This window comes from Pristis pectinata, chromosome 4, assembly GCF_009764475.1.
Source record: "Pristis pectinata isolate sPriPec2 chromosome 4, sPriPec2.1.pri, whole genome shotgun sequence".
Taxonomy (NCBI): domain Eukaryota; kingdom Metazoa; phylum Chordata; class Chondrichthyes; order Rhinopristiformes; family Pristidae; genus Pristis; species Pristis pectinata.
Window position 1 is genome coordinate 1,784,695 of NC_067408.1, and position 26,315 is coordinate 1,811,009.

General features: G+C 43.9%; 1 protein-coding gene across 4 annotated transcripts in view; it reads left to right on the forward strand.

The window, feature by feature from the left end:
* Positions 1-21,038, forward strand: part of rnf130 (ring finger protein 130) — a 148,017-nt gene extending 126,979 nt beyond the window's left edge. Inside the window, exon 7 of one of the 4 annotated variants that reach the window (XM_052015212.1) lies at positions 17,826-21,038. In XM_052015212.1, coding sequence (XP_051871172.1) covers positions 17,826-17,935 — 110 coding nt within the window. In that variant the 3' untranslated portion in view covers positions 17,936-21,038. Of the gene's footprint in view, positions 1-1,365; positions 1,530-17,825 lie in introns of those variants that run through there. The other 3 variants (XM_052015216.1, XM_052015211.1, XM_052015210.1) reach the window with 3 other exon arrangements.
* The last annotated feature ends 5,277 nt before the right edge of the window (positions 21,039-26,315 follow it).

The following is a 26,315-nucleotide window of genomic DNA, read 5'->3' on the forward strand; positions in this document are numbered from 1 at the left end:
ATGACTGACTGACCATGGCAAGCCCTTCTGGACCCCCCCCCCCCCCCCCCCACCCTCGTCAGCATTGTGGGATGTATCTCTTCTAAACCAGGTTACTTACTGATGGTCAGCAATTCCAGCTTTCTAATATCAATTATCACCTCGCCCATTATCTTTACTACCTCCAGTTATGCTGAGATATAGATAATATCATCCTCCTTAATAGTTTATTTGATATACCAGCCCTGCCCTTCACCTCTATGCACAGATTACCTTCTGGTTCCCCAATTGCCCTCCCCACAACCCCTCCATTTACTATCCAAATTACTCATACTCATAGAAGGCTTTTGGATTTCTCCTGACTACCCAAAATCTTTCCACCATTAATTAAAAGCTAGACTGTTAAATGCCAAGACACAGTTGTATAAATGTCAGCCTAGATTATGTTCGTAATTGCTTGAATAGAGGAACAAGAATAGAATATTCAGTCACTTGAGCCTGTTTTATCATTCATTGAGATCAAGGCTAATGTATGACCTAGCTCAATGCACCTGCCTTTGCACTGTAAGCTTTAATACGTTTGATTAACAAAAAAATTTCAATCTTGAATTTTAAAGTTCAAGTTTATTGTCAGGGGCATACATAGGGTATAAATGCCATGGAAATTAGCTTTTTGCAGCAGCAGCACAGTGCATTACAAACATGTTAACATCAACTTAACATAAATTATGCATAACTTGCACGACGAAATAAACAGAACCACACAATTGCAAGTTGAGACAGACAAAAAGAAATGTAGTCCGAAGTAGTGTTAGGGTTTTTCAGATCGGTTCAAAAACCAGAAGGCAGTGGAGAAAAAGCCGTTGTTGAGTTAACAATTGAACTAATATCGGTTGCCATTTATAGACCACATTTCAAACTTATACCATCTTCTCTTTGTTTAAGTGTTTACTGATACTATTCTTGAAAGGCTTGACTCTAATCTTTCAGGAGGTTTTTCCTAGGCTTAGACTCTGCTCCACTGGAAATAATTTCTCCCTGCCCATTCGAAGTTCTCCACGATATACTCAAATTATACCTCAACCAAAATTCCAGGCTAGCTTCCCTTACAGAGGTGAGACCTTACCAAGTGTGCCAAAGTAACACATGTTGTAAAGTTGCATGTGGTTTTATATTAAAGTTGCAACACAGAAGAAGGGAATAATGATCGTGAATATTACAAGCATGATGCTAACATTTAGTTGTAAATGAAAACTATTCTCAATTTCTCTGTTTTATAATCAATTCTTGCAAACTAAACCTGAATTATATTTTTAAAGCACTGAAAATCATAAAATGAAAAACTTTTTATTGCCTAACTTAATAAAATTTTCCTTCTATTCACAGGCTTCTATCATGTTGAATTCAGTCCTGCTATAGCAACAGAGCACTTGGATTTGATTTTCTGTTACCAGGAGTTCTGCTGAAGCAAAATCTATTTTTTATATGTTATTTTTTCACATTCTCCACTTTTAGCTTTGTTAGAATTGTCTTTCAATAAAACAAAAATGGAACAATACTTGTTTATGCTGTTATTTATTAAGTTCAACATGTTAGATTAAGATTCCGTTGTACTGAGTTCAATCTGTTGTAAGGTTATTAGTCTTTAGGAAATCTTATCCATTCACATTCCTGTGGGATGATAATTTTGAAAACTTAATTGATTGCAAGTTCATTTAATATGATTTATACATTGCATAACAGATACTGCCAGACCTCTGTTCCAACTCATCAGGAATAAATGCAATCACTGCTTCATTTCCCGCAGAGTTACTATTAGCCAATGTGTTTGTACAGATCCCTGATATACTGTTATTTCCTTGAGTAAATTGTAAGGTGTACATAGAACACCAGTAAGATGAGCATTGGAAAGTTCACAAGCAAGAATATAAATGCAGATGCCAGTAAGTTAATTTGTCTATAACATTCAAACCAACTTTAATTTTGTAATTCAGTTAAGTTATATTATTACCGTTAGAGAGTTTTACGAATAATTTCTCTTCATGAGCTGAGCAATGATCATAGCCTAGAGATTCTACTGCATCTATGAAGATGCACAAGATGAGCATAACAGTGAGACACCGATAATCGTTTTGTCCACAGCTCACCCCTGGACTGCAGGTTTCATTCGTGTGCAGTATCACAAGCCTGGCATCAATGGATGGCCAAACAGGCATCAGCTCTGACTGAGCACTGAGGAATGGTTGGAAGGTGTCAGAGCTCAACACTGATCTTTGTGAGCTTGGCATTAATGGATGTGATTGGGGAGTGAATGAAGCATTGGGATCTTGTCATGATGTTTGGAGGGATGGGTAGAAGATTGGGGCCTGGCTACCGGGGATCAGGATGTGGGGCTGCGAAAAGGAACTAGGGCCTGTGAGGCGGTGTTGGCAGCATGGAAGTTGGGGAATGCTACTGCAGGGGTTGGTGGGGCTGGGCTGGGCTGGAAGGTAAATAATTGACTTAGCTGGCTGCCTTCCAAGTCTGGCACTGTGCTGGATAGACCAGGCTGTCGCAGTGCCCAATAGCATCGTAGTTAAAAACAATCACTATGAGGTTACTAGTCACATGTACATTGAAACACACAGTGAAATGCATCTTTTGTGTAGAGTTTTCTGAGGGCAGCCCGCAAGTGTCGTCACGCTTCTGGTGCCAACATAGCATGCCCACAACTTCCTAACCTGTACGTCTTTGGAATGTGGAAGGAAACCAGAGTATCTAGAGGAAACCCACGCAGACACGGGGAGAACGTACAAGCTCCTCACAGACAGTGGCCAGAATTGAACCCGGGTCGCTAGCGCTGTAATAGCATTACACTAACTGCAAAGGAATTGTTGATGTTTCAGGTCGAATTTTAGATATTAGGGGAATCAGGAGATACAGGGTTAATGCAGAAAAGTGGTACTGAGGTAGATCAGCCGTCATCTCATTGTACAGGAAAGGTATCCATCCCTGCCCATCCTACCCTCTCTCCAAACATCATCACATGATTCCAATGTTCCATCAGTCCTGATGCAGGGTTTCGACCTAAAATGTTGACAATTCCTTTCCTCCCACAGATGCTGCCTGACCCGCTGAGTTCCTCCAGCATATTGTGTGTTGCTCCAGATTCCAGCATTCTCTTGTGTCAGTATCATAGTTCAAGTTCCTCTGCAGTTCTCTAAAAGGAACCTTGCACAGAGAGTGTCATTCCATGCACCCCTGGTGCAGAAACAACATTAAGAACACATGGATGGTCTGGAAATGCGCAAAGTTTCTGAATGATGCAAAACAATCAGAATGGCTGCATTTCATTCTAGAAAAAAACTGTTTTCAATTGCATATCTGATCCACTTCTCAATTCTTTACAAAAAAAGGTCTGCCAAGAAGATACCAGAAAGAATTGTATTAAATCATCACTCTAGATGACTTCAAATAAACTCTCTTTAAGAAACACAGTGAAGATGCTAGCTTGATTTTTTTTGATGAATTGTAGACCCTCAATATCAATCCAAAAGAAAAAGAGCACTTATATCTAGGATAGCAAATCCACTTTAATTTTAATATGACTTTAATTTTAATAATTTTAATACTTGATCTCCTATTAAGGAACCAGGCAGGTCAGGTGACAGAAGTATGTGTAGGTGAGCATTTTGGATCCAGTGACCATAATGCAATTAATTTCAAGATAATTATGGATAAGGATAGGTCTGGTCTTCGAGTGGACGTTCTAAATTGGATCTAGGTAGGGTGGATTGGGATAAGTTATTTTCTGGCAAGGATGTGCTCAGTAAATGGAAAGCCTTCAAAGACGAAATTTTGAGAGTGCAGAGTTTGTATGTTCCTGTCAGGATTAAAGGCAAAGGTAACAAGCATAGGGAACCTTGGTTTTCAAGGGATATTGGTGAGCTGGTTAAGAAAAAGAGAGAGGTGTATAGCAGGTATAGGCAACAAGGAACAGATGAGGTACTTGAAGAGTATAGAAAATGTAAGAAAATACTAAAAAAGGAAATCAGGAAGGCAAAAAGAAGACATGAAGCTGCTTTGGCAGATAATGTGAAGGTAAACCCAAAGGGTTTCTACAGGTATATTAAGAGCAAAAGGATAGTAAGAGATAGAATTGGTCCCCTAGAAGATCAGAGTGGTCGTATATGTGTGGAGCCTCAGGAGATGGGGGAGGTCTTAAACAGTTTTTTTGCATCAGTATTTACTCAGGAAACTGGCATCGTGGATATGGAAGGAAGGGAAACAAGCACTAGTGTCATGGAACATATAGAGATTAAAAAGGAGGAGGTACTTGATGCTTTATAGCGAATAAAGGTAGATAAATCCCCAGGGCCTGACAAGATATTTGGCTGAGTGGGAGAAGACAGAGAGTGGTTATGGATGGTTGTTTCTCAGATTGGAGGTCTGTGACTAGTGGTGTGCCTCAGGGATCTGTGTTGGGGCCATTGTTGTTTGTTGTATATATCAATGATCTAGAAGATAATGTAGTAAATTGGATTAGTAAATTTGCAGATGACACTAAGATTGGAGGTGTAGTGGACAGCGAGGAAGGCTTTCAAAGCTTGCAGAGGGATCTGGACCAAATGGAAAAATGGGCCAGAAAATGGCAGATGGAATTTAATGCAGACAAGTGTGAGGTGTTGCATTTTGGAAGGACAAATCAAGGTAGGACATACACAGTAAATGGTAGGGCACTGAGGAGTGCGGAGGAACAAAGGGATCTGGGAGTTCCCTGAGAGTCACAAGTAGACAGGGTTGTTAAAAAGGCTTTTGGCATCCTGGCATTTATAAATCAAAGTATTGAGTATAGGAGTTGGAATGTTTTGGTGAGGTTGTATAAGTCATTGGTGAGACCAAATTTGGAATATTGTGTGCAGTTCTGGTCGCCGAACTACAGGAAGGATGTCAGTAAGATTGAAAGAGTGCAGAAGAGATTTACTAGAATGTTGCCGGGTCTTCAGGAGTTGAGGTACAGGGAAAGATTGAGCATGTTAGGACTTTATTCCTTGGAGCGGAAAAGAATGAGGGGAGATTTGATAGAGGTTTGCAAAATGATGAGGGGCATAGACAGAGTTAATGCAAGTAGGCTCTTTCCACCTAGATTAGGAGAGATAAGTACGAGAGGACATGGCTTTAGGGTGAAGGGGGAAAGGTTTAGGGGGAACATTAGAGGGAACTTCTTCACTCAAAGTGTGGTGGGAGTGTGGAATGGGCTGCCATCTGATGTGGTAAATGCGGGCTCGGTCTTAACTTTTAAGAGTAATTTGGATAGATACATGGACGAGAGAGGTCTGGAGGGGTATGGGCTGGGGGCAGGTAAATGGGACTAGCAGAATAATGTTTCGGCACAGACTAGAAGGGCCGAATGGCCTGTTTTCTGTGCTGTAGTTTTCTATGGTTCTATGACAGGCTGAAAATAAAACAGCTATTTTAATAGACTTTCAAGTGCTCATCCAGTCTTGGCAACTTGGCTTAATGTGATTGATTTGTTTTATTTCAATGACACCACTTGTTCATTGTTCAAGTCATTAGACATGTGGGCCTAGAAATTGCTCCATGCCATTTTACTTCAAGAAAAAGTGTGAACAAATGAAATAAGAGTCGGCTATTCAGTCCTTTATGGCTCCTCTGCCGTTCAATGAGATGACGGCTGATCTTTTACCTCAGTACTACTTTTCTGCATTAACCTTGTATCCCCTGATTCCCTTAACATCTAAAAATGTGCTTTCTTTTTCTTGAATGTATTCAGTAACTGAACCTCCACAGCCCTCTTTGATAGTGAATTCCAAAGATTCAGTGCCCTCTGGCTGAAGAAATTTCTTCTCATCTCAGCCCTCATTTTGATACCGGTTCTAGACTCCTTAGTCCAAGGAATCGTCAACTCCACATCTACCCTGCCAGGCCCTGTAAGGATGTTATGTAGGGTGGAAGGTTGTGCATTGTGGGTTATTTTAACACGGCTTATAAAGAACAAACTTCAATTACCAGCTTCGTAGAAAGCGATGTCAAATGCCAACATGCGATGCCACACAGAAATTGGCATTGTTAGTTTCAGTCCAGCATTCCATACTGATATGTTGCAAGTTCTTGGCTCTCAGTATGTTGCGTAGCTGGTGTCTCTTAAAGGGACACACCACAATACAAGTACTCTTCCGTCCACAGGGGAATGTTACTACTGAATGAATAGATGCTACAATAATGGGAGGGAGTGGTGGGAGAGCACACCCAGAAGGTGAGAGGAAGTGATGAAGAACAGAGCCTGCAAGAGATTTGGTCTTTGTGCAAGAGGGGCATTTTTACCCTCCGGGCTACAGTTGTACATTGCTGACACAAGGTAGCCTAGGAAGTCTCTGTGGAGACAGGCATGTCCCTGATGCCTGCACTTTGGGGAAGCTTACCATATAAGCAAATGCCCACACTTGTGCATCCTGCTGCTGGAAATGTAGATGAAGTTTTCTCTCCTTACGTATGCAGTTTGTGTGCTCTCCTTTTATGCAGCATTGAACAGCCACCATTGAAGTCAGCACACAGAGAGGGAGGTTCCTCAAAGAAGCAGCAGTGACCCTTCACAACTTCTGAATTGTTGTTTTGGAGCTGTGATGACTGCCTTCTGACATCTGCAAGAATGACACCACCCATTGGTCGAATTTTCCTTTAACCTACCTGATTGTTTCAAGGTTAGCTGAACTCTCTGCTGCTATACCCAGGTGAAGGCTGCCTCCTAATTGAGGACATCGACTCTCATTTCTCTGCTAATTAGCTCTTGTGTTCATGCCTGTCTGCAGAAGGGTCTGTAGATTGATTCTTCTAACAGAACCTGAATACAGCCTTGGTAAACATTTATTGTGGAGTAGGTATTATTGGATACCATGACGCTGCAGAAGGTTGGGGAGAAAAATGATTGGGCAATATTTGGACAGGTCAAATTTATAATGTTTAGTTTGTGATGAGATGCACTCAATTCAGTAAAGACAAGTCACTAAACTGGAGATATTATTTCGTACTTCAAAGTAATTTAAAGCATTTCTGAATGATAACCTGGTGTTGGAGGAATGCAAGTCAATGTTGTATACGTCAAATTAGTTCCACCATGCAATGATCACAGAGATGGGATCATTAGTGAGTGTATTAAAGAGCTTCAACATTTGTCTATATTGTAGATATGTGGGAATATTGAAAGGCCGTATTTACTCTCCATTACTGGTTGCCCTGGCACCGTGGACTTTCACATAGACAGGACAGAGTGTGGACAGCATGTTACCCTCTCTAAAACAGATCACTAGGGAACTGATTAGATTTTTACGACAATTAAACACGTTTTATGCTAATTTTGTAGGTGTTTCCCCTCCCCTTACCCAACCCCCCACCCCCAACAAATTGCCCACCACAGAAGTTATCAGATCTATTTCATTCACTTTCTCAGCTTAGTGGAACTTCTAACCACTGAGTTGCTTGCTTGTCCATTAATATCACACACCTTTCAAGATATCCTCAAGTACTTTATAGCCAATTAATACTTTTTGATGAGTGGGTGATTGTTAAGTATTGGAAACAAGATAAGTTTCCAGATTATGTGATCAGATAATTGGTTCTAGTTTTATTGATTGATGGATGAATGTAGGGCAGAACATGGGAGAGAATCCCTCAGCTCTTCCAAATAGTGCCAAAAGATCTTTCATGTCCACTTAAGGGAGTCACTGCCTCGGTAAAGCAGCCAACATAGTCAAGGACCCCTCCCACCCTGGACATTCTCTCTTCTCCCCTCTCCCATTGGGCAAAAGAAACAAAAGCCTGAAAGCACGTACCACCAGGCTCAAGGACAGCTTCCATCCCGCTGTTATAAGACTATTGAACAGTCCCATGTACGATAAGATGGACTCTTGACTTCACAATCTACCTCATTATGACCTTGCACCTTATTGTCTGCCTGCACTGCACTTTCTCTGTAACTGTAACACTTTACTCTGCATTCTGTTACTGTTTTCCCCAGTACTACCTCAATGCACTGTGTAATAAAATTATCTGTATGGGTGACATGCAAAACAAAGTTTTTCACTGTACCTTGGTACATGTGACAATAATAAACCAATTTACAAGAGGCCTGAGTTAAATGTCTTATCCAAAAGACATCACCTCTGACAATGCAGTACTCCCTCAGTACTGCGCAGAACTGTCAGCCTGCTTCCTGTGATCAAGTTTCTGGAATGAGTCTTGAAACTACTACCTTCTGAATTAATCAGGAGTGCTACTGATTGGAAAAAGAGAAAAAAATCTTTGATTCAGACCAAGGACCCTATACAAGGCCCTTATGATAAAAGTTCATTGACTTGAAACATTAACTCTGTTTCTCTGTCTGCAGATGCAGCCTGACTTGCTGAATATCTCTGGCATTTTCTATTACGTGTTACCCATTGATGTATAACTGGTAATTTTCCCAACCAGCAAATTTGAATAACTTATTAATTGTGAACTTGAACAAACCCTCATACTGGTTGGTAGCTTTCATGTCCTTATTTGAAGAGAAGAGTGGGGTTATTTAGAATGGACACAGTTGCCAGTACTGAGTAATAGCGCAGTTTCTAGTTGCTAGTTCAAAGTCCGCTGCAAGGATCGAGCACAACTATACTTTCCGTTGTTTATACACTCGTCGCTGTATTTATTGTTGGATTTATTATTACCTTGTATATTGTCTACTCTGTGAGCTTCACGTGAGCAAGGAATTTCAATGCACCCTGATGTACCGGAATTGGTTCATTAGAATTGGTATTGGTTTATTATTGTCACATGTACTGAGATACAGTAATAATCTTTTGCATGCCATCCAGACAGATCATGCTATACATAAGTAGATCAAAGTAGTAAAAAGAAAACTGAATGCAGAACATAGTGTGACAGTTACAGAGGAAGTGCAGTGCAGGCAGACAAATAAAGTGCAAGGGCCACAATGAGGTAGATTGGGAGATCATCTTTTAACATATGAGAGGTCAATTCAAGAGTCTGCTAACAGTAGGATAGAAGCTGTCCTTGTACCTGGTGGTATGTGCCCTCAAGATTTTGTATCTTCTGCCCAATGGGAGAGGGTAGAAAAGAGAATGCCCGGGGTGGGAGGGGCCTTTGATAATGTTGGCTGCTTGAGAAGTGTGGATAGAATCAATGGAGTGGAGGCTGGTTTGCGTGATGGACTGACAATAATCTGAATCTGACCTTACTAAGGAGCTGCAGCTTACTAAGGAGTGATCAATAAGTGTGACCAGGAGGTTGCTCAACTGATAGATTTTCAGAGTTTTACTATGGAGAGCTTTAGAGTGGGTACGTTCTGTGTTCCAGGATTCTGAAAGCATTGCAGATAGAGGAGACTAGAAGTGGTGTTCCACAGGGATCTGTTCCGGGACCCCCGCTCTTTGTCATTTTTATAAATGACTTGGATGAGGATGTGGAAGGGTGTGTTAGTAAGTTTGCTGATGACACAAAGGTTGGTGGTGTTGTGGACGGTGTAGAAGGTTGCTATAGGTTACAACAGGACATTGATAGGATGCAGAGCTGGGCTGAGAAGTGGCAGATGGAGTTCAATCCGGAAAAGTGTGAAGTGATTCACTTCGGGAGATCGAATTTGAAGGCAGAATACAAGGTTAATGGCAGGACTCTTAGCAGTGTGGAGGAACAGAGGGATCTTGGGGTCCACGTCCATAGATCCCTCAAGGTTGCCGCGCAGGTCGACAAGATTTGTTAAGAAGACGTATGGTGTGTTGGCCTTCATTATTCGGGGTATTGAGTTCAAGAGCTGCAAGGTCATGTTGCAGCTCTATCGAACTCGGGTTAGACCACACTTGTAGTATTGTGTTCACTTCTGGTCACCTCATTATAGAAAGGATGTGGAAGCTTTAGAGAGGGTGCAGAGGAGATTTACCAGGATGCTGCCTGGATTGGAGAGCATGTCTTATGAGGATAGGTTGAGTGAGCTGGGGCTTTTCTCTTTGGAGAGAAGGAGGATGAGAGGTGACTTGATAGTGCACAAGATGATAAGAGGCATAGGTCGAGTGGACAGTCAGAGACTTTTTCCCAGGGCAAAAATGGCTCACAGGAGGGGGCATAACTTTAAGGTAATTGGAGGAAGGTATAGGGGGGATGTCAGAGGTAAATTTTTTTTTTACACAGAGAGTGGTGGGTGTGTGGAACGCACTGCCAGCAGAGATTGTGGAGGCAGATACATTGGGGACTCTTAAATAGCCATATGAACAATAGAGAAATGGGGGGCTATGTGGGAGGGAAGGGTTAGATAGATCTTGCAGCAGGATAAAATGTTGGCCCAACATTGTGGGCCGAAGGGCCTGTACTGTGCTATAATGTTCTATGTAAGTGAGTACTGCAGAGGATTCACGCCCAGTAACTCAGTCAGCATTACAAGTCTTTATCCAATTCCTCTTCTAAAAGTTGAATCTGCTTCTGCTTGGCAGCACATTCCAGGAAAGGTAAATGTGGCAGATTAAACATTGTTATTTCAATCCAAAACGCTGTTTTTGTTTCAGTGATCATTTCAGCATTTTAATATATAAAAAATAAAATGGAATTATTGCTGTAATAATTGTTCTTCTTGCAATGCAGAATGTTGACTGACAGCAACCAACTCTTCAGCAGTAACATTGCCAAGCCTCCAGGTTTTAGAATAGATTATTCCCCACAACATGGCTGAGCTAAAGCCCTAGAGATAAGAAGGGACATTTAAAAAAATAATGTGTTAGTGTGTGATTTTGCTTTAATTTTCTTTAATCATTTACTAGTTATACATGCAAATAGGATTAGTAGAAAGCTGTGTGATTTATCAAATAAACATCAGTCAATTGGTATTTTAGAACCTTTGTGCTTTGAGAAAGTGGTATGTGAAGACAGACAAGCTGATAAGACAATAGAAGGTGGGGGAGCCACAGTTTGAAGGCTGTCGGTCAAACAATTAGACCTAGAAGATTGTGTCCAACCAGACTTGGCAATCAGAGGAAGCCTGAGTGTGTTGGTGGTCTGCAGAAGTAAAATCTGTTTGGATTCAAACTTCAAGCCAATCATCCATAACATAACTGGAGAAATTTCATTCAATCAACCTCTTGCCAATGTTTGGTATCAGAGTGAAACCAAGAGCTTGCATCTTTACTACATAGTTAAGGAGAATGTAATCTGCCAGTCAGGCTCAGTGGAAGGAACAGGCAAGCTAACCTTTTGATCATGGATCCATTACTAGAATTGCTGGAGTGACTACATCCAATTCTAAGCCCAGACCTAGCAACACTGGAGCAGGAGAAAGTTATTTAACCTTTCAGTTAGATCACGATTGATCTGCATTTTAATTCTCTCCTTTCCCTTTGTTTAGGTGAACATTGAGACCCTTGCCCTGGTGGGAGATAGATCTGGTTATCCAGCATCCTTGGCTCTCGAAAACCTGGCTCCAGGTTTATAGTTATGTTCTGGATTCCCAAATCGGAAAAAATAGTTTTTGTCTGCCTCAATGAAGCTAGCCTCAATTTACTCAGGGAACGTTAACCTTTTCTGTGCAACCTCTCCTCCTAACTTAGCCACTTAAGACCAATCGTTTGTGGAGTGTGGTGTCTATCTCTGTGCTTCTCCAAATGGGATCTAGGCAAAGCTTTATCAGGTTGCCTCAGGGGAAGATAAGAATTGAAGCCACTAACAGATGAGCCATGATTTTATTGAATGGCAGAGCAGGCTTGAGACTGGATGGCCTGTAATAAAAACAGAAAGGACCTCACCACCCGGGACATGCCTTCTTCTCGTTACTACCATCGGGGAGGAGGTACAGGAGCCTGAAGACCCAAACTCAACAATCAGGACCAGCTTCTTCCCCTCCGCCATCTGATTTCTGAACGATCCATGAATGCTACCTCATTATTCTTTTGGCACTTTTTTTAAAATTTATATATTTTATGTCTTTGCACTGTACTGCTGCCGCAAAACAACATGTCGTATATCAGTATCAATAATTCAACTGTTCAGAAATCTGATGGTGGAGGGGAAGAAGCTGTTCCTGAATCACTGAGTGTGGGTCTTCAGGCTCCTGTACCTCCTCCCTGATGGTAGTAACGAGAAGAGGGCATGTCCTGGATGGTGAGGATCCTTAGTGATGGATGCCGCCTTCTTGAGGCACTGCCTCTTGAAGATGTCCTCGATGGTGGGGAGTGTTGTGCTCGTGATGGAGCTAGCTGAGTCTACAACCCTCTGCAGCCTCTTGCGATCCTGTGCATTGGAGCCTCCATACCAGGTGGTGATGCAACCAGTCAGAATGCTCTCTACTGCACATCTATAGAAATTCGCAAGAGCTTTTGGTGACACACCAAATCTCCTCAAACTCCTAACAAAGTAGAGCCACTGGCGTGCCTTCTTCACGATTGCATCAATGTGTTGGGCCCAGGATAGGTCCTCTGAGATGCTGATGCCCAGGAGCTTGAAGCTGCTCACCCTTTCCACCACTGACTCTTCAGTGAGGACTGGTGTGTGTTCTCCCAACTTCCCCTTCCTGAAGTCCACAATCAATTCCTTGGTCTTGTTGAATAATTAGTCTGCTTCACAATTAGTGTTGCCAATGTTTACAGTTTTCCTTATTCTCTTGTTTGACTGAGAAGTTGAACAATAGTCCTGTCTCCTATCTCAGCTTGATGTGAAATGCCCCAAAGCCACTATTTAAAAAACAAGGGAGTTATCCCCAATCTCCGAGCCAATATTTATCCTCAATCACCGTCACCTGGATACATTGGCCAAGATATTAAATCACATGAAACTGCAGTGCTGGAGATCCGAGTTCAATCCTGACCTCTGGTGCAATCTGCAGGGAATTTCTCTGTGTTCTCAATGTGACCGTGTGGGTTTCCTGCCAGTGCTCCAGTTTCTTCCCACAGCCCAAAGACATGTGGGTTGGTGGGTTAATTGCCCCTAATGTGAAGGTGAGTGTCAGAATCTGGGGGGAGCTGATGAGAATGGGATTAATGTTAGATAGTGTGAATGGGCCAGCATTGACTCGGTGGGCCAAAGGGCCTGTTTTCCTGCTGTATCTCTCTTTGACTCCATGATTCTATGCTTATTTTATCATTTCACACTTGAAAATTGAATATTTTCTAGCAGGATTAGAACCATTTCCAGGTTACTGCTTCACTCTAGAAATACCTCCAGACACTTCCTGACACTGAGTCACCCCTGTGCATCTTCTGTGTCAGTTACGCGTGGGACGAGAACATTACCTCTCCCACCATGTTCCTCCTTCTGGAGCATTGCTGGAGACTGAGTTGTCATGGGAGTGGTCATGGTCAGTTAATCCCAGTGCATTCATGTTCCAGAAATATGTTGGACTGAGGCCTCAGTAAACCACTGTTTCCTTATCTTCTGTTTTTGTGCCATTCCCTCCTAACAACCATCTGATCTTGCTCACTCCCTCCCTCCAAAGTCTAGACACCGATCCTCTGACCTCATGGTGTTCTCAATCCGTTCAAAACCTCCTTCACTTTCCAAATCCTCCCAGGTATCTTTCTCTGACAATTTACCTGATCACTGTCCCAATCCTCAGCGTGAGACAACATCAACCCCTTATAGTCCTTTCCCTATCCTTGATGAAGATCCTTGACCCCAATCCCTTACCTCACTGAAGGCCTCTTCCCTCACATTCTGACTACAAGCCATCTCCCCACCCACCCACACCACTTCCCCCAACATCCATTTCAGAAATGTTCAACAATACCTATTCAGTTGCCTCTGACCCTACTGAAAATCGCAGAGGCAACCCCACCACTAAAGTGATTCTTATTACAACAGTCAACTACTGCATCTACTTGGACGCGCTAGAATTTCAGTATCATATTCTGATCATTGTAACATTGCCTCTTGTGGGAGGATGCTCTGCCTAAATTAGCTCCTACCAGTGTTAGTATCTACAGGAGGCGCTGCCTCAAGAAGGCAACATCCATCATCAAAGATCCCCACCATCCGGGCCGTGCCATCTTCTCGCAGCTCCCATCAGGCAGGAGGTACAGAAGCCTAAAGTCCCACACCACCATGTTCAGGAACAGCTACTTCCCTTCAACCATTTGGTTCTTGAACCAACCGGCACAACCCTAATCATTGCCTCAGTATAGCAACACTGTGACCACTTTGATCACTTTGCACTAAAATGGACTTTGTTTTTTTGTTCTAATTGTGGTCTTTCTTGTAAAAATTGTGTATAATTTATGCTTTTCTTGTGAATGCTGCTTATCTGATGCTCTGTGCCTGTGATGCTGCTGCAAGTAAGTTTTTCATTGCACCTGTGCACACATGGACCTGTGCAGATGACAATAAACGACTTTGACTTTGAGCTTCCACATTTCCTACGTCACAATAGGGACACAATTTTAAAATATTATCATGAGCTGTAAACCACCTTGGAACATCCTAAGGTGACTTAAAAGACACATTTGAAATACAAGTCTTCTTTCTCGATGTCTTTTTCTGCTGATACAGGATCTCAACCTGAAACATTAACCATTCCTTTGCCTCCAAAGATGCTGCCTGATCCGCTGAGTTCCTCCAGCAGTTTGTTTTTGCTCCAGGTTCCAACATCTGCCGTCTCTTGTGTCTCCTCATCTTTGATGCTGCTCACCATCACCCTCTGATGGCAAAAACCGCATCCTGGAGCTTTAATCAACCCACACTGACCATAAGACATAGGAGCAGAATTAGGCAATTCAGCCCATCAAGTCTGCTCTGCCATTCAATCATGGCTGATTTATTTTTCCTCCTCAACCCCATTCTCCTGCCTTCTCCCCGTAATCTTTGACACCCTTACTAATCAAGAGCCTATCAACCTCCACTTTAAATACACCCAATGACGTGGCCTCCACAGCCGTCTGTGGCAACGAATTCCACAGATTCACCACCGTCTGGCTAAAGAAATTCCTCCTCATCTCTGTTTAAAGGGATGTCCTTCTATTCTGAGGCTGTGCCCTCTGGTCCTAGACTCTCCCAATACTGGAAACATCCTCTCCACGTCCACTCTATCCAGGCCTTTCAATATCCAGTAGGCTTCAATGAGATTACCCCACCCTTCTAAACTCCAGTGAGTACTGGCCCAGAGCTATCAAATGCTCCTCATATGTTAACCCTTTCATCCCTGGGATCATATTCGTAAGCCTCCTCTGGACCCTCTCCAATGCCAGCACATCCGTCCTCAGATACAGGGCCCAAAACTTTCACAATACTCCAAATGCGGTCTGGCCAACACCTTATGAAGCCTCAGTATTACATCCTTGCTCTTATATTCTAGTCCTCTTGAAATGAAAGCTAACATTGTATTTGCCTTCCTTACTACTGACTCAACCTGCAAATTAATCTTCAGGGAATCCTGCACTGGGACTCCCAAGTCCCTTTGCACCTCCAATTTCTGAATTCTCTTCCTGTTCAGAAAATAATCTGTGCCTTTATTCCTTCTACCAAAGTGCATGACCGTACACTTCCCTACGCTGTATTCCATCTGCCACTTCTCTGCCCATTCCCCCAACCTGTCCAAGTCCTTCTGCAGACTCCCTGCTTCCTCAACACTACCTGCCCCTCCACCTATCTTTGTATCATCTGCAAACTCGGCCACAAAGCCAACAATTCCGTCATCCAGATCATCAACATATAACGTGAAAAGTAGCGGAGCCAACACCGACCCCTGGGGAACGCCACTAGTCACCGGCAGCCAACCAGAAAAGGCCCCTTTATTCCCACTCTTTGCCTTCTGCCAGTCAGCCAATCTTCTATCCATGCTGTTCCTGTAATACCACGGGCTCCTATCTTGTTTAGCAGCCTCATGTGCGGCACCTTGTCAAAGGCCTTCTGAAAATCCAAGTAAACTCCTTTGTCTGTCCTGTCAGTTGCTTCCTCAAAGATCTCCCCTTAAGGAAACCATGCTGACTTTGGCCTATTTTATCAAGTGCTTCCAAGTACCTCGAAACTTCATCCTTAGTAATGGCCTCTAAGATCTTACTAAGCACTGGAGTCAGGCTAACCGGCCTATAATTTCCTGTCTTTTGCCTCCCTCCCTTCTTAAAGGGTGGGAATTCCTGGTAATGACCTCTCCATAAATTCCAGGGCTTGGTCTAAAATACAGGTAATTATTATTTAAGCCCTTGTAGAAGTTAGTTATTTTATGTAAATTTCCTATGTTGTTGATTTTTTAATTAAAGTACATCAACCAACTTATAACATTAATAGAGCTGATGTAGAGAAATACCATCTGGGGTTTCAATGGGGCAAGATGTCTGGGTTTGGTTGTGATGGGGTTTGGTTGTTTTTGGGTTTGCTTGTGTCTGGGATGGGTTGTATCTATGGTTGTGTCTGTGTGTGATTGTGCCTGTGTTTGGTTGTGTCTGTGTTTTATTGTGTCTGGATTTGGTTGCGTCTGTGTTTGGTTGTACCTGGGTTTGGTTGTGTCTAGGTATGGTTGTGATCAGGTTTGGCTGTGGGTGGGTGTGTCTGTCTTGCCATGGCAGGATCCAGCATAGGAGGAGTGAAGTTGTTTGAGATTTAAATACCTACAATCCCCAGCATTTGCCTTTGTGTGAATTGTAGTTGCCCAGTAAACCCAATGATGTTGCACAGCATCCAGAGCCTCGGAAAGGCGCACTGCAGACTCACTAAAGTGATACCAGAGCTCAGAGTTACGGGGACTGGTGGCACAGGGAAGCCCTGCGTTCCCTTGAGTTTAGGAGAATACAGTAGGATGTGGGTGGTGCTGGAGGGTATTTTTGAAGGGATAATTTTGAAGAGTTGACGAACTAGTGGGTCAGGATGATATCAGGAAACATTGTGGAAATCTGGACCTGTCCCTCTCCCTAACCCAACAGCTGATGAGGCTGGGGGTCAATTAAAAGTTCAATGCTGAGTGTGCGTTCTGGGATATGGAGCAAAGGCAGTGAAGTGCTGTTGACATTGATCAGCCATGATCTATTGAATGGCCACATCAATGGCCTCTTCCTGTTCACATGCTGTAGAAGGTTTACCGACAGGTTGTACCTCAGCCTGGTACGGCAACTGCTCTGCTCTGGAGTGACGGAACCTGCAGAGAGCGGTAAACACTGCCCAGTCCGTCACAGGCTCCTCACCTCCTTCCATCCAGTCCATCGTCACCGTGCGTTGCTTCAGGAAGGCTGACGGTGTCGGCAAGGATGCCTGTCCCCCTGGCCATTCCCTTTTCTCTCTTCTACCTTCTGGGAGAAGATACAGAAGCTTGAAAGCCCCGACGTCCAGACTCAGGAACAGCTCCTTCCCCACTGCTGTCAGACTCCTGAACCAGTCCCCTCTCTCACATCCTCTTCCCAGCGGTGCTGCCACGTTCTCGGACTCTGAACTCTGCCTTTTACGTTACTGTCACTTTAGCTTTCTTTTAGCACTCTCAGTTTGCACTACTATACTCTGCACTATTCTGCTATTTTGCACTCATCACTGTATTTATAGTTGTATTTATTACTTACCACTTATACTATGTACTCTGTGAGCTTCACACGAGCAAGGAATTTCATTGCACCCTGGTGTATGTGACAATAAACTCATCTGAATCTGTTGCTGTCAACATGACCTGTTGCTTCCTTACGTACCTCCAACTAGCACAGACACAATGGGCTGAATGTGTTGTAAATCTTCTATCCCTCAACAGTCTCATGTAATCACGTGCTTGTTGTTATGGGTATAACCTTAGCCATAATTGCTCTATTCTTCAGAAAGCCACGAAGCCCTTCACTGACACTCTTGCTGTCTGTCTCAGATACAAAAACAAACCCCGACCCACCACATTGTTTCTGTGTTTTTTCCAGATGGCCAAAATGAGACCAGGGACTTCAGTGCCCAGCAGACCATGTTGTACGAGATCAAGCTGACAGACATTCAGCCTTCCTGTGACCACCCTGACCAGGACAAAGCATGATTTTGATTCCGCCCCTGCTGGATTTCACACCAGTCTTAAGCATACCGCACAAAGTCTAAAGCTGCAAACCTTTAACGCGTCTTGTGGATTCTGATCCAATGTAGCAAAACGTAGAGGTGAACAGTACCACAAGTTGCCTGTCTTTGCATCAGTTTTCATGTTATTACTCTTCCTCATGATGTCACCAAACAAAAATTATCATGTTGGGATGGGAGAATTAAATTTACCTCATCCCACAAAGATTACTGTTACCAATTGTTAAAAAGAAATCATAGTCTTTAATCGTCTGGCAAGTAGAAGATGGTGGTCAAGTAATCCAAGTAACTGCCTCACCAGCTTCCATTTGTGTTCCCTTGTGCACAGGAGGCACTAAGATTACAGTGCTCATTTGTCAACACCAGTGTCAGTATGAAAGCCACCTTCGTGCTCTCAGATTCTTTGTACTGACACCAGGCGACTGTCTGAAATTTATTTCATGTGGCATCTCTGATAAGGAACCTCAACCAGTATGTACTTTCTGGAGATGGATTGCGGAATAGTGTGGGCTTTCACTAACACTGACTGTCGGGTGAGGGCTGGCAGAGCTTCTTGTGGGTGGTGACCTATGTTCAATGTATTCCCTGGAAGAATCCTGTGGACCCACTGCTTCCTCGGGTGCTGTTATTACTGCCTTTGACCCTTTCATTATACTTCAGCCTTTACAGCGCACTTGGACTTGCCAAAGCAGAATTATAGCAGAAGACAGGTTGTTAAATAGGGACATGTTTCACTACCTAGTTGTGCTGCTGTGTGTGGTGAAGGGAGGTTTTATTTCCCAAATGACACTGTTGATTTTAGATCCCCAAACTAACAGTCTCAGTATACAGAGAAAAGGAGAATGCATATCAATGCCGGAAATCCTTAAAGGGTTAAAGTATGAGCCAGTTATACAAGCAAGCCTTGTTTTCACAAGTTTAGGCAGATACTAAATAATCCGATTGAAGCATTTGAAAAGATAAAGTTCAAGAGAATAGAAAGAAGAAAATGTCCTCTCTGGTGAGCAACCCTGAACAGGCAGCATAATAAGTACAGGGAGATGTGAAAGATAGACTTGCACTTTTATGAAATCAGGAAGGTCTCCTTCTCACTAGCAGATAGTGAAAATCTGGATCAATCTCTCCCCCAAAAACCACAAAGTTGTTTCTGGAGGAAGGGAGGGTGGTAGACAGCTATTTGGATCTTTCAGGATTGAGACTGATAGCCTTGGTAAGGTGCCCCAAGGGGTATTGAGCTGCAGAAAAGTGGAATTGAGGCACAGATCAGCCAAAACTGAGTGAATAATGGAGCAAGTTCCAAGAGCTGACCAGCCTTGTCCTGTCCCTTTGGTGGTCACACTGAGTCCAGTCAGAAGATTGCCTCTGAAAGCTGCAGTGAGAAATGATGGGTCAGACCATGCTCTCTCCTGGGGTTACTTCATTGAAACATTCATAACAGGACTTGCAAGGGCTGCTCAGCCGACACCCAGGCTACATTGATATCTCAACACTGAAGAGCTGGCTTTATCCCCACTAGGGTGAATGCAAGAGTCCATAGACTGGTCTAATTGCTTTTCAGGGAAGAAGGGGGATGATCTGTGGTTCACCACTCCTGGTCTCTACCCACAGATTCCCTGCTAAAGACATCAGCTGAGACTAGAATGGAATCCACAAAAAGGCAGTCTGTCAGTGTCTGAGGCCTCAGATGGTGAAGGGACAGGAAGGTAGACAGGACCTCACAGGAACCAGAGTGTGTGAGACAGAAGCAAAGAATAGGCATGGACATCTTGTCCTGTGTGATCTACCAAAGCTTGCCCCGTGTGATAAATCAAATCCACCCGTGGTTACACCCCCTTCACCCTGCATTTGCTGATATACTGCAGCCTCTGGCTGATGCAGCAGCTGGAGTGGATGCAGTGAATGTTAAACTCAAACAACTTTCATCTACATTTTGAAGTACCGTACGTCCGTACGTCTGCTTGCTGCCATTCAGTATTGGAATTAACGTCTTTGCTTTTGAAGAGCTGCAAAGACTTTGGCATAGACATCTGTTCCAGTTCACTTGCTGTGGCATTGAACTTCACACCTCCAGGCCCTTGGTCTGTGCTGAGTTTAACCAATCACAGGATAAACTGTACAGAACAGGAAGGGTCCCAGACTCCATGCTCAGCCAGGGTAGCAGGTTTCAACTACTCTGAAGGGAATGAGTGACCAATCCATTATCCAGCAGACCGTACCAGAATGAGAGCATGTGTCAATATTAACAAGCAGCAACGTGGCACATGGTTAGAGTCTCCAAACACCTGCTGTGAGAAGTGAGAGAGAGTTGAGGTATGGGGAGAAATGTCCTGTCTCATCTGTGGGAACATGTCATTGAAGGAAGTTGGTTCCAACCACTTGCATTTTAGCACCTTGTGTGACAGGCGGGTGCCACTGTCCACAAGACTCCTTCTTCATTGGAATAAAACATAAACTGCTAGGTTTACTCTCAGGAGTACCTGCAGAGGGAGAAGCAGAGTTAACAATTCATCAACCTGAAACACTTCCTCTGTTACTTTCCACGGGTTCTGCCTAAGCTGCTGAGTGTTTCCAGCATTTTAGGTTTTACTTCAAGTTTACAGCATTTGTATTTTTTGATTTTCAACCTTGGCCATTGAGTTGCTTTGTAGTGCAATGTGAGTAAGCTTGAGTGTGATATTTACCGTAGATGTGACATGATCACTTGGGAAGAGTGACATGTAAAGGCATTATTGCTCCTTTGGTATTTAAGAAACCGTGCACCTTCAGAATGATCCCCAGACATCACACAGTTACTATTGGAGCTTCCCAACGTGCCTGGCCTCGGGAACCAATACAGTTTGAATTGTGCTGTGGTATTCAGTCCACTGATTAACTCTCGAGTATCCACCTCCCCCACTCCAGAGAACAATCACTTGCCAATAAATAACACTGGTGTTTAGGTGGTGAAAAGGAATTTTAATCTGTCAAAATGTATTGTACTTTGGCTACCTCATTGTATTGAAGGAGTTGGCTAATGAATTTAGGATGTGGTTGATAGTGATAAATAAATACCTAGAAGTTAGATTGAATCTTTCTTTTGGTTGTGTTAAAATATTATTGCACTTAGGGCTCAAATCTCAGTGGGTCCACTGCGAAAAAAAACAGAGGTAAATGTGAAGCAGCATTTGAGTGCTTCCACGGAGAAACCAGCTTTCAAACGTGACCTTCACAGTTCCTGAAGGGATGAGGCTGAATTCACAGAGCTGGCACCATTCAGTGCACAGCACCAGGGAGGAGTGTCAGCCCTTAAATGCCCTTCTCCCCTGGCAGCCAGGCAGCAGCCGTTGGGGGAGGAGAGAGGCTTCAGGAGAGGGTAAGAGTCATTCTCCTAGGAGGGAGGCCTTGTATGCCCAAGGGCTGGTGTAAGAAGAGCCTTGTCTCTGGGAGTAGCAGAGAATGCCCTCAGAATGATGCAATGCCCTGACAAGCTCCATCATTGCAGACCACTCAAAGCAGCTGCCTTTCACAAAACAACACGCAGCCACTCAACCCAATGTTACCAACAACGACTCTTTCCCAGTCCCCCCTCTGTTGTGCACCAACACTCCCTCAGCCCATCAATGACATTCTACCCCTTCCATCCTGATGTCCGTCTCCGTTCAGCAAAAAATAGCGATGGACAGGAAGGTGGCTCGCTGGGGTGGTGGGGGGGAAGGCTGGCATCTTAAGTGCTCCACCTCTAGACAGGAGACGAGGGGAGGTCCACCAGGAACAATGCAGCAGAGGCTGTACAACACCTGCCATGCATTGTGTTGGTTGGCAGTGTACTCCTCCATTACCGCATGTGCCGCTGCTTCACCAGAGAAGTGTTTTGGGTTACCACTCACGTGTTTGTCTTTGCAGACAGTGAGGAGAGGTCCCCTCCCCAGGAGAGGAGGCTGCCAGGCAGGAGGAACACCTAAAGGGAAGGAGGGAAGGGTGGAGGGAGCAGAGGAGGGTCAAATCACGTCGAGTTTGTCGTCATGTGCCTTTTCAATGAAAAACTTGTAGCAGCATCACAGGCACACAGGTACAGACAACACACAGACCACAGTGCATCATTGTGCAGAGCATCATCTCAGAGCTGGGCACCGTGAAGGAGAAGCAGAATAGATCAAAGGCACACAACTGAAGAAGAGAAACTTCAGGCACTAGCAGGCTGCAGTCTGGCACCAGGTAGAGGAAACCTGGTGTGGACACCAGAGGCCGATCCACACATTCCTCCTTTCCCCATTGGCTACGTGGATGGACTGGAAAGGAAAAGGTACAGCCATCTAAAGAGACTACTGTTATATCCAAGGTACAAACACCAAGGAAAGAGTTGATGTGCACAGCATCTTAGTAATTTCTTGTATCAGCCAAAAGAATCACCACATCAGAGGAGACACCTTCGACAAAGTGGGAATTCTTCCTCCCAGGTGATGAAGGCGTGCGGCAGGCTTGCCTTTATGAGCTGAGGCACTGAGTTCGTCAGGAAGTTACGCTGCAGCTTTTAAACTCTGGTGAGGCCACATCTGGAGTATTACATTCAATTCTGGTCGTCCCATTATAAGAAGGATGAGGAGGCTTTGGAGAGGGTGCAAAAGAGGTTTACCAGATCCGAGGGTATGTTCTATAAGGAAAGGTTGGACAAACTTGGGTTGTTTTCTCTGGGGTGGCGGAGGCTGAGGGGAGACCTGATAGAAGGTTATAAGATTGAGAGGCATAGATAGAGTAGACAGTTGGTATCTTTTTCCCAGGGTCAAAATGTCTAATACTAGAGGGCATGCATTTAAGGTGAGAGGGGGAAAGTTCAAAGGAGATGTTCAGGGCAAATTTTTTTTTAAATATATAAACACAGAAAGTGGTGGGTGCCTGGAATACACTGCCGGGGTGGTGGTGGAGGCATCCAAGAGGCTCTTAGATAGGCACATGGATGTGCAGAGAGTAGAGGGATATGGACATTGTGTAGGCAGAAGGGATTAGTTTAGTTAGGAATTAAATTAATAATTTAATTAGTTCAGCACAATATCGTGGGCCGAAGGGCCTGTTCCTGTGCTGTTCGATGTTCTTCCACTGACTTGGTATTTTGTCATGATCTCAGATTGGCATCCCAAAGATTCAGCTACATGTACAATGTCATCAGTAACCTGTTGCTCTTTCAGGGTTTCATGAGCATGAAGAGAGCAGAGTGTTGTAGTATTTTGAGTTAATAGGAAGCCTTTCCTGGAATCCCTTGCTCAACACTGCAGTAATATCTACACACTTCTTGTGTACAACCCTCCCTTCTGTGGGAGAGTGTGCAATACCAAAGATAAGGCAAGGGTCCAAGGTGTCCATCAGTAGGGGTGCTGGAGATATCAATGCATGCCAGGGATATTAACACCCTGGCCCAGACCCATGACTGTAGGTTCAGTAACTTGGGATCCTTCGAATGATTTTACTGTGACCTGCACATTGATAAAAATGGATAGAGTCATAGAGCACTACAGCTCAGTAACAGGCCCTTCAGCCCATCTAGTCCATGCCGACCTGATCTTCTGCCTAGTCCCATCTACCTGCACCTGGACCATATCCCTCCCATCCATGCACCTATCCAAACTTCTCTTAAATGTTACAATTGAACCCACATCCACCATTTCCGCTGGCAACTCGTTCCACACTCGCACCACCCTCTGAGTGAAGAAGTTTCCCCTTAGATTCCCCTTAAATATTTCACCTTTCACCCTAAACCTATGACCTCTAGTTCTAGTATCACCCAACCTGAGGGGAAAAAGCCTGCATGCATTCACCCTATCTATACCCCTCAATTTTGTATCCTTCTGATCTCCCCTCGTTCTCCTGCGCTCCAGGGAATAAAGTCCTAACCTATTCAACTTTTCCCTGTAACTCAGGTCCTCAAGTCCCGGCAACATCCGTGTAAATTTTCTCTGCACTCTTTCAAGCTTATTGATATCTTTCCTGTAGGTAGGTGACCAGAACTGTACACAATACTCTAAATTTGGCCTCAATGCCTTATACAACTTCAACATAATATCCCTACCCCTATACACAATGCCCTGATTTATGAAGGCCAAAGTGCCAAAAGCTCTCTTTATGACCCCATCTACCTGTGATGCCACTTTCAAGGAGTTATGGATCTGGATTCCCAGGTCCCTTTGTTCTACCGCACACCTCAGAGCCCTATCATTCACTGTGTAAGTCTTACCCTGGTTTGTCCTCCCAAAGTGCATCACCTCACACTTGTCTGCATTAAATTCCATCTGCCATGTTTCAGCCCATTTTCCCAGCTGGTCCAGATCACTTTGCAAGCTTTGACAGCCTTCCTCGCTGTCCACTACGCCCCCAATCTTGGTGTCATCCGCAAATTTGCTGATCCAGTTTACCACATCATCCAAATCCTTAATATAGATGACAAGCAACAACAGGCCCAGCACCAATCCCTGCGGCACACCACTAGTCACAGGCCTCCAATCAGAGAGACAACCATCTACTACCACTTTCTGGCTTCTCCTGCTAAGGCAATGTTGAATCCAGTTGATTACTTCATCCTGAATGCCAAGCGACTTAACCTTCGAACAGCCTCTCATGTGAGACTTTGTCAAAGGCCTTGCTAAAGTCCATGTAGACAATGTCCACGGCCTTGCCTTCATCAAACTTCCTAGTCACCACCTCAAAAAACTCTATTAGATTGGTTAGATATGACCTCCCATGCACAAAGCCATGTTGACTATTCCTAATCAGGCCCTGTCTATCCAAATACTTATATATCCTGTCCCTCAGAATACCTTCCAATAATTTACCCACAGCTAACATCAGGCTCACTGACCTATAATTTCCCAGCTTATTCTTAGAGCCTTTCTTGAACAGCATTTGCTATCCTCCAGTCCTCCAGCACCTCACCCGTGGCTAAGGATGTTCTAAATATCTCTGCCAGGGCCCCTGCAGTTTCTGCACTGGCCTCCCACAAGGTCCGAGGGGACAACTTGTCAGGCCCTGGGGATTTATCCACCCTGATTCGCCTCAAGACAGCAAGCACCTCCTCTTCTGTAATCTGGATATGGTCCATGACCGCACTACTCTTTTTCCTCAGTTCTATAGACTCTGTGTCTGTCTCCCGAGTAAACGCAGATGCAGAAAGTCCATTTAAAATCTCCCCATTCTCTTTCAGCTCCACACATAGGTGACCACGCTGATCTTCAAGAGGTCCAATTTTGTCCCTTACTATCCTTTTGCTCTTAATATAGCTATAGAAACCCTTGGGATTCTCTTTCACCTTGTCTGTCAGAGCAGCCTCACGTCCTCTTTTAGTCCTTCTGACTTCACTGTTGTGTTCGCTTGCATTTCTCATACTCCTCAAGTGCCTCATTTGATCCTAACTGCCTGTACCTAATATGCACCTCCTTTTTCTTTACCAGGGCCTCAATATCCCTCAATAGCCAAGATTCCCTAAACCTGTTAGCCTTGCCTTTTATTCTAACAGGAACATACAAATTCTGTACTCTCAATATTTCACTCTTGAAGGTCTCCCACTTACCAAGCATCTCTTTGCCAGAAAACAACCTATCCCAATCCACACCTGCCCGATCCCTTCTGATTCCATCAAAATTGGCCTTCCTCCAATTTAGAATCTTAACCCTAGGACCAGTCCTATCGTCCTCCATAATTATCTTGAAACTAATGGAATTATGATCACTAGATCCAAAGTGTTCCCCTACACTCATTTCTGTCACCTGCCCTGTCTCGTTCCCCAAGAGGAGATCCAGTATTGCATTCTCTCTAGTTGGGACCTCTATATTGATTAAGGAAACTTTCCTGAATACATCTGGCAAACTCAATCCCATCCAGTCCTTTTACAGTATGGGAGGCCCAGTCAATATGTGGAAAGTTAAAATCACCTACTATCTCAACTTTATATTTCCTAAACTGTCTGCTTTCTCTCTACAAATTTCCTCCTCTAAATCCCGCTGACGATTGGGAGGTCTATAATATAGTTCCATTAACGTAGTTTGCCCCTTTTTTATTCCTCAGTTCCATCCATATTGCCTCAGTAGACAAGCCCTCCAGTATGTCCTCTCTGAGCACTGCCGTGACATTTTCCCTGATGAGTAATGCCACCCCTCCCCCTTTAATACCTCCCCCTCTATCATGTCTAAAACATCGGAACACTGAGCCGCCAGTCCTGCCCCTCCTGCAACTAAGTCTCACTAATGGCTACAACATAATTCCACACACTAATCCATGCTCTAAGTTCATCTGCCTTACCTACAATACTCCTTGCATCGAAATAGATGCAACTCAGAACATTAGTCTCACCATGTTCAACCTTTCAGTTTCCATTTTTGCCT